General features: G+C 46.7%; 2 protein-coding genes across 2 annotated transcripts; both read right to left on the reverse strand.

Annotated features, from left to right (window-relative positions):
- Positions 1-1,253: 1,253 nt before the first annotated feature.
- On the reverse strand, positions 1,254-3,266 carry LOC306924057 (CCR4-NOT transcription complex subunit 4-like; the record flags this gene model as incomplete). Its single annotated transcript, XM_079502398.1, has 1 exon — positions 1,254-3,266. One exon carries the CDS (start codon positions 3,264-3,266, stop codon positions 1,254-1,256), a length of 2,013 nt encoding a protein of 670 aa, XP_079358524.1.
- Positions 3,267-5,286: 2,020 nt separating this feature from the next.
- On the reverse strand, positions 5,287-6,258 carry LOC306924058 (PIH1 domain-containing protein 2-like; the record flags this gene model as incomplete). The annotated part of the gene is made up of 1 exon (XM_079502399.1): positions 5,287-6,258. The coding sequence occupies one exon, from the start codon at positions 6,256-6,258 to the stop codon at positions 5,287-5,289; it is 972 nt and encodes a 323-aa protein (XP_079358525.1).
- Positions 6,259-9,007: the final 2,749 nt, after the last annotated feature.

A 9,007-nucleotide genomic window follows, 5' to 3' on the forward strand; every position in this document is an offset into this window, starting at 1 on the left:
TGTCGTGGAAGACTGCGCGCAAGAACCACACGTAAGGTCCCTGCGCAGGTTCTCTTTGGGAAACCCGGCCATTGTTGATTGCGAACGAAGTGAGCACTAACTATAGAAGCTGGCCAAAACTGTCTGTCTGTCTGTGTGTGTGTGTCACGCTGTAACACCACCCGCCCACCACCAGAGGGCAAAAGATTGGGAGCAAACCAATACGAACTGAAATTGGAACGATACCGAGGTGTGTGTGTGTGTGTGTGTGTGTGTGTGTGTGTGTGTGTGTGTGTGTGTGTGTGTGTTCATGTGTGTCAGACTGCCACAACATTTCGTTCGCTTCCCGCGTTTACGCGTCTTACTTGTTAGATTAGATGGACTTCTCACTCACATCCACATTAGGCTGACTGTGGCTGTCTGTGGATGAGTCAAATGAAATGTCAAATGACAGTCAGTGACAGCACCATGCAGAGTTGGTGGCATATTGTGGTACTGCACATTTCTATATATGTGTCTACACAAGTAAGACATGTAAACACAGGAAGCGAACGAAGTGTTGTGGCAGTCTGACACACACCCACACACACACACACCTCTGTATCGTTCCAATTTCAGTTGCCCTCTGGTGGCGGGCGGGTGGTGTTACAGCGTGACACACACACACAGACAGACTGACACACAGACAGACAGACAATTTTGTCCGGCTTCTATAGTTAGTGCTCACTTCGTTCGCAGACATGCAGGACATCTCAGACTACGGTGGATCCTACTACAACGCCATCTGATTTTAAAGGTCTTTTAAAATAGAGATGTGAAAACCCTTGAAGTCCCTGAAAGCTGAAAGAAAACACAAGAAACGGGCGTCGGTTTCGGCTGATGAAGTATAGCCTATACGCTTGTAGTTCCTATCATGATGTAATATAATGAATGCTGAAAAACAGCTGTGCCTCATCAGTAAAAAAAAAGAATCACTTGTGTGAAGTGAGGGGCGCTCTTATACAGCTCTCATACACCATCATACGTCACATTCCATGCTCGGCCAATCAAATCATTTCAAATTTGCTACACACAAACACAAAGCTGGGCATAGGAGGGGCTAGCGCCCGTGTTCAGCCAATCAAATCATCTCAAATTCGGTGCACACATGGGCAAAAAGGAGAACAAAAATAAACTATAGTTCACGAGGAAGAAATAAAAAAGTTAATAATCTTGTTTTGTTTTCACCATCGCTGCTAATTGGGTTGAACGTTTCTCTTAATAAGCGTTAGGGGTTAATGTTGTGTTGCCTGGAAGCCCGGAGGAGGTTTGATGATGCTCTGCCCTGGCAGCGAGCTAAAGAAGCTGCTGTGTGAAGGGCCCATTACTGTGGGGTCAGCTGTGTGGCCTGACTGTGCAAGGTTACTGTGTGCAGAGGCCGGACCGGCCACGCCCATCCAGGGCTGATGTGTGATGGAGGAGGAGGAGTTAGCGGAGGAAGGGTAGGATGAGGGGTACCCCGGGAAGCCGTAGGAGCTGTAGAAGAGGTTAGGCAGGAGTGGAGAGAAGTAGTTCCGGGGAAGGAGACCACCACAGGGTCCAAGTCCGCCTTTATTGGGTAGTGAGGTCAGAGGGTGGCTGTGGGGTAAGCTGTCCTGCACAGAGAGGTTATTCTCGGTTAGTTTGGCCAGCTCCTCGAAGCTACGGTCACCGCGCCCCTGTTGCTGCTGCTTAGAGGAACTAAAGCCGAACGCCGCCTCCCAGTCGGTAGAGGATGATACCGGGAGGGAGTCTGATGCGAAGGGCCTCGGTGGTTCGGGAGTTGGATGCCAGTCCGAGTTGCTCTGTGGGGAGCTGGAGAAGCCAGCCAGGCCACTGGGAATGGGGTTGGGGTGCCTGTAGATGTCAGGCACCCCAGAGAACAGGAACTGGGACTTGGCAGCCAGCCCATCGAAGTGGGAGTGTGCTGCGATACATGTAGAGGGTGACACTGGGATGGAGCTTGAGTTGAAGGGCCTCTGCTGTGTTTCTGGAGCTGTAGGCCAGTCCGAGTGGTTCTGTGGGGAGCTGTGGAAACTGGGAACAGAGTTAGGGTGCCCGAAGCTTTCCGAGAACAGGGATCGGGACTCGGCAGCTGCCCAGGGGGATCGAGCTGTACTGATATGCACTGGCAAGCTGGATTTAGTGTGGTCTGGAGGGGGAGATGGAGAGTCACAGCCCAGGAGCAGTTGTGACATTTCACCATGGCCTGTACCAATGATGTCTGGTAGCTTGTCATTCGGGCTGGTGGGCTCACAGTGTCTTGATGAGAAGGGGGGGATGGGTGACGTGAGGCACAGATCAGAGTCTGGCCTGTCAGGGGTTACGTGTTCGGAGTCTGAACTGCCATCTGATGGCGGACTCTTGCTGTGTTCTAATGACAGGCCATCATTTGCTGTTGTGCCCGCGGGCGTTGTTAACGACCATGCGGTTTTGTTAGTGCTTTTGGAACTTTGTAAAGAGTTGGATTTGCCCTTTGGTTTGTCCCATGCTGTGGCTGGGGTGGTCTGTAGAAACGTGGGGTTGATTTTGAGGAGATCCTCTAAAAGCTTCTGCTTGTATTCTTCGTGCTTACCCGCCTGTATCTCCTCTTTTGTAAAGGTAGCATCTTCATCTCCGAGCTCGTGTAGATATGTGCAGTCCGGTTTGGGACAAGGCATACTCTTTAAAAAGTAACTGCAGTATTTAGTTGTTCCTAAAGAAGCCCTAAGTATTCTGCCATCGACCTTTTCATTGTTGACACACTGTATGGCTCTGAGGGCGTCTTCAGACCGACTGTATGTTACATATGCACTGGCAATAGGCCCCTGTGTGCCGGCATATGACAAATTGTTGGTCATCACTTTCAAAGTGGTGATTTTCCCAAACTTCCCAAATAAATCTGGCCTCTTCAATACCTTGGGGTCGGCCAGCCTTCGCGACAGACCCAATACAAACACCAAGTTCTTCTGAATGACGCGCATGTTGCTCAGATGCTTGCGGTTATCCGTGATCTTCTGCTTCTTCTCGTTGTGTTTCTGTTTCTTCTCGTTCTTTATCCTCTGCAGCTCCTCCTTCGACAGAGGCTTGTACACCGCGGGGTCCTCCGTGTAGGCTTTTCCGCAGTCGGGGCAGAGACCGTTCTCATCCGTGCGGATGTTGTGCCAGCAGAAGCGGCAGATCTGGTAGCCGCAGGTACAGGGGAAGAAGTTAGCGTCGTCGATCTCCAAGGGTTCCGTACACAGCGGGCACTCCGTGGGACCCTCCGCGACCTTGAGGTTTTGGGTCATAATCAGGGGGTGGTGTTTGGTGAGTGCGGGGGATCTTGTCAGCTTTTAGCAGAGCAGAGTGATGAGGATAGCCTTCTGTCTCTTATGTCTGAAACTTTCTAAATTGGTACTGAACACTCTAATGGTAGGTTTAACTCTACAATGGCCTTATATAGCTTATACCAAGCTCTGGTCTGACATCACACTCACACACGATAATGACGGGCGAGTTCTGAACTCTCCTCTATGTGAGTATCGATGGTCGGGTCAACGGTTGTGATCTTGGCATGAAAGGGACACAGAAAGACAGATGCAGAGATTTATGACGTGAGAGGACACAGATGGGTGGATACGACGGGTCAGTTGTTGTACCCCGTACCCGTACCATACGCGCAATGCGTTCCCATCTGTCCGTCTTGTCTGTTATGTCCATATACGGAGATCTCTGTACCCGTCTGTGATTTTACCCATAATATGAAGACCTAAAATGCTAATACTGGCCTCCAAGTATTGGTAAGGGGTAAATGGTAAATGGTGCATTTATATAGCGCCTTTATCCAAGGCGCCTTTACATTGATTTTGCATCAATTCACCCATTCACACACACATTCATACACCGATGGCGACGGAAACCATGCAAGGCACCAACCTGCACATCAGGAGCAATTAGGGGTTCAGTGTCTTGCTCAAGGACACTTCGACAGTAACTCTGGGCGAGCTCGGGTTTTAACTGGCAACCTTGTGGTTTCTATCCAGCCACTCTACCCCTGAGCCACCGCCGCCCCTGCGGTACTGCACTAAGTACTCATCGGGCACAACAAGTACACTGACAACAGGTAGAACTGTATATACAACATATATGGGCATGCCCATAGGCCAGAGGGTGTGATTCACCCATGGGAACACGGTCGGATCAGAAGATCTATGGTCGATACACCACAAATCCCCATATATGGACTGGAGTATGTTGATATCAATATGATGTCATACACTGGACTACATATTTGGGCATATGTTTCGCATTGAACTCCATATATGGGCATAAAGGGGACACAGATAGACAATGGGTACAGCGGGTATTGCATAATTGGGTGCATTTTTCCAACTTGCATCGTCCCCAAATGCTAGTCAATATGAGAACTGCACTTCCGCATTCCAGGAGTACAGAAATAAGTGCCCGGGTATAAGGCCCCAAGGTTGCTTGTTTGGTGTACGGTACATATTTCGCTGATTCACGTATGTAATAGGATTTGTGGTTAAACACCGCATGACATTCCAAGATTCATAGGTGGAAACATTTTGTGCGTATAGTTCTTGCATAGATCTAATGTTTATTTATTTTTTACTTCAATCACCCACAATGACCACTCATAGTGACTCGCTATAATGCACAAGTTAGTATACAATTTATTTAATTTAGGCTATTAACTAACTAAACTATGAAAATTATAATATACACCACGATCCTGGTAAAAAGAAAATGTCTCACTCACATTGCGTTACTAAATGGCTCTTACAAGTCAAAATGACTTTAAATGTGTTACTGCCTATTTTTACACACCCATTGAAATATGAATTGGTTCATAATAAAATAAAATCCATGTCAGATACCTCATGTGGAGGACCCTGGGCAGCAAAGGGCAGTTTAAAGTGGTTTCATTCCACCCAGCAGGACTAGTAAAGTATAAGTAAGTGAAGCTTATTGTTGGTATCGGCCAGGGTGCGGGAGTTCCAAAGCGCACTAGACCTCTGGGAGATGCATTGCTGAGGTGGAGCGCAACACCTACCATCAGCTCCCAGTACTTACCCGCCAGATCAATTCGTGCTCCTCGTATACCCTGAGTTGGCAGTGCCCGGGATCAAACCCATGCACGACCTTGCGGTCGAAAGGCGAGTGCTCTACCCACTGAGCTACCGTACTCTACCCACTGAGCTACCGTGCTCTACCCACTGAGCTACCCGGACACTAAGCAGCTAATAACGTCCTTAGTGCTCCAACCGAGGACGGAGTGTTAATTTTCCCACAGATCATTTGATGTTTTCACCGAACGTCGACCGTCACGGTTAACCTGTGTTTATTTTTGTTGAAGGTGCCAGAGGCCGTGTCTTCATTTACTATTTCCGGGAGCTCCACAAGGAGGCGCTGCACACCGTTCACTTCTATGAGTACGTCATCCTTGGACACGCTGAGCTGGCATTCCGACATGGAGCAAACGTCTGGCATGTCGACCGTCAGCTCCACCCAGCGACGGCCGCCTTCGGAGTCGGTGTTTACTCTGAGCCGGTACTCTGGTTGAGGGTGTGCTGTTTCGCTGCTGGAGATCACCTCGATCAACTTCTTCTTGTTTTCCACTGGCCCAACGATGAGCTCATTTGCCAGGTTGGACTCGCTTTCGTCCTCGCATCTAGAAGAAATCCGTTGCAGGAGTGAAGCAGGGGTCTGGGTGGAAAGGACCGTGGCCGTGTCCCGGTGTGTGCTTCTGGGCCATTGTGGCAGCTGCCAATCCACCCCGAGGCGACGGTGAATATCGGACAACCTTCCCTTGAAGTTGCTGCTGGTGACTGTGTGCTCCCGAGATAACTCCAGTCTGTACTGCTTCTGTGCAAAGCTCAGAATCAGCAGGTATAATTTCTCCATTGCTCTCTCGGCCTTCCTCAACCCCAACGCCGCAGGGTTAAACGCCACGTCCAACACGGTGTACCAGTCCTTCTCTTCTCCTTCTGTGATTCTTTGCAGTTTTCCTCCAAACAAAGGCATCGGTTTAGTGAGGTCCTCCTGAGGTGCAGGTACACGTCTCCATGTACACACGTTGATGTACAGCAGTTCCTTTGGTTCTGCTATTATCTCAGTGAAAAAGCATGAATGGGGCTCGGGTGGGGAGGTCGATTCGGCTCCTTTCTTCATGTGTTGTTCGGCGAATCTCCGGTAAGCGTGAGGGTCATTTTGAGCAAGATCATCCAACATGGACCAAAACTGCTGTAGCGTATCCTCTGAACACCCCATGGACGACATTCTAACTCATGCAGCTATGAAAGCTGTCTATACCAAGATAAGACAAACGTTGATAATGAATGTCCAAGAGCATACAGGACAGCGAAGACAGGATACAAAGACCTGATTGTTCACATTTGACCTAAATGCTCACTAGACAAAATACACATCTAAACATATTTTTAGCCGGAACCTTACAACACCTTATATATGCTGACTAAGCTGTGGTCTGACGTCATATAATGTTGACCTTTACACACATGTCCTGAATATTTCTTCGCTCTCCAATATAGGAAATTACACTCGTGTGAAACAAACATTAAAAGTCCATAGACTTGGCCACGTGACGTCATTTCCGAGAGCCAGACGTTGGAGGGGCTAGCGCCCCTCAAAAACAAGATTGGATTTCTCTGATTGACGACATCATTACGGAACTCGCATATTTGGGCCTCCGCAGTTCATCCCTCTGTCCTGTGGTTATTCTGTATTTAAGTCCGACGTCATTTTGTAGTCCTACGTTACGTCCAAGTGGCACCAGCTCCCGTCCGCATCTCATTGTAAATAGAATATCTAAACGCGTGAATCTTTTCACAATGACGTTATTATATATAAAAACGTCTACATGTTAACTTTGGACCTATACGGACAAATAATCGTAGTACATTTCTTTTAAGTCAAAAATTGAAGTTTTTATGAGCCAATGAAAATTGCTGGTTTGTGAAAATTCTTCTTTTGTCCCTAATACATACATGCAGCATCATATGCTTTTGCAACTGTACAGTATGGTAGAGGGTCATGCCAAATAGCACTGAAAGCGTACAAAGAGAAGTTTGTACGTGAAAACACACTGTAGTAATGGATAAAGACCTGACTGTGTCTGCATAGCTCAGTCAGTAGAGCTCTCACCTTTGGACCACAGGGTCACTGGTTCAAATCCAGGTAGCGATAACTCAGCCTGTGATTCTTATTTGTGCATATTGTTCTTATTGCGTATTGTCTTCTTTCTTGGTCTCGCCTTATCGCTGCTTGCAGCTATATTTAAGGGCCCAAGAAGTCACGAAGTGACTTTGGTCACTTATTGTTTTTGTGTTTTTTTTTCTTCTTCTTCTTCTCCTTCCGCCAAAAATTGCAGTTCTGACTGAACGGTGCAGTCGACTGAATATCATAAGATTATAGTCGACTAAATCTACAGTTGATTTAGTCGACTAAAATGCATTTTGGCGGGCCTTGATGCCGTCGTAATGGCTGATTTTAAACTTGCTGAAAATAGCCGATCTACAAGCTCACAAGGCGTTGCGCTGCGACACGTTGTGAGCTTGTAGATCTGCTGTTTTCAACATGTAACCAAGTGTAAAATTACTTATACTGGATCTCTTGTCCACTATAGCGTGTAAAAACGTGTACGTCACCAAGAGGAGGGCGGTGTCTGAAAAGCTAGGGACGGCCCTCTCGTGGGCATTCAATTCTAGCCCACATCACTCAGAATAGAGTGACGGTGGTATGTTTTTGTAAATATTGACCTCGTTCTTGGCGACAACATAGTGAACCAACACCAGGATGGATAGAAAGAACGTCGGGCCCAAATACATTACAAGGACAAGGAAAATGTTGTGAACAAACACGGCTGTGCTTAGATACTTTGTTGAACGTTATGTCTCTGCGCCCGTGTGCCGTACAGCCGAGATCCAAGCCATTCTACGTCTTTTTGTAAACTCGTCAATCTGGGTTCCTTGATGCTGTCTCCATGCTGGAAAGTTGAAAATCTAATTCCGTTTTCTGGCTCATTCCCTCGACGTGGCCTGCTGTGGCACTTATTTACTGAGCAAGTCTGCACCATTGTGAGGTCAGTTTAAAAAAAGAACGTATACAAGCACACTGGATAGTCGCTCAATGTAAACAAACCAGACAAGCCAACAAGTATGGCGGCCGCTACCACGTGACACATATGTTGACGCCCCCTCGGCCCCTCCAGGAGATTTTGGTACACACTATAGTCCCCATCCTAGCATTTAGTCTAGTTTTTATTTGCTGACGAAAATTGTCAATATATTTAGTCTTAGTTTCAGTCCTCATAGCTTAGTTTTCATTTAGTTTTCGTCAGTGAAAAAAGGTAGTCGACGAACATTTTTCCTCTTAGTTTTAGTCGACAAAATCAACACTGCCCTACAGGGTCCTTAGATTAACTACAGGGTGTGACAGGAACTATATATATTTTTTTTTACATGAACCACTTCAACCCTATAGGATCTCTATTCTGAGCGGAACATTAGCTCACAACGCCTCGCAATGTGAGGCGTTGTGAACTGGTAGATCTGCTATTTTCTGACAAAGACATTTGGTGTAGAACAAAATCTTTGTAAACTGCGCCTCCCTCCTCCAGCTCTGTGATCGTTCCATTAAAAATGAATTCCATGTCTGTCCGTGAAAAATGACTCTTCAATAATTCACATATACTGAACTTACGTATTATTTTTCCTCATATCTTTGCTGCCAGGCAGAAACCTTGTATCTCCATAGTTTGATTTCGTTTTTTTGTATATAAATTAATGTCCTAATTCATCAGCCAGTATGACAATGGCGTGCAAAAGTAGTTTAAATAGCAAATCTGCAAGTTTGCAGAGCGGCGATGATTGCCATCTTTGAAAGAACAACAATAATACATTAAAAGCATTAACAAAGAGCTTGTGACTAAATAATAATGACATTGGATGCATTTGGAACAGTGAAAACTAACAGTTCGTAAACAAGGTTTCCACCTGACCAGTGATGA

The sequence above is a fragment of the Electrona antarctica genome, assembly GCF_951216825.1.
Source record: "Electrona antarctica genome assembly, chromosome: 5".
NCBI lineage: Eukaryota > Metazoa > Chordata > Actinopteri > Myctophiformes > Myctophidae > Electrona > Electrona antarctica.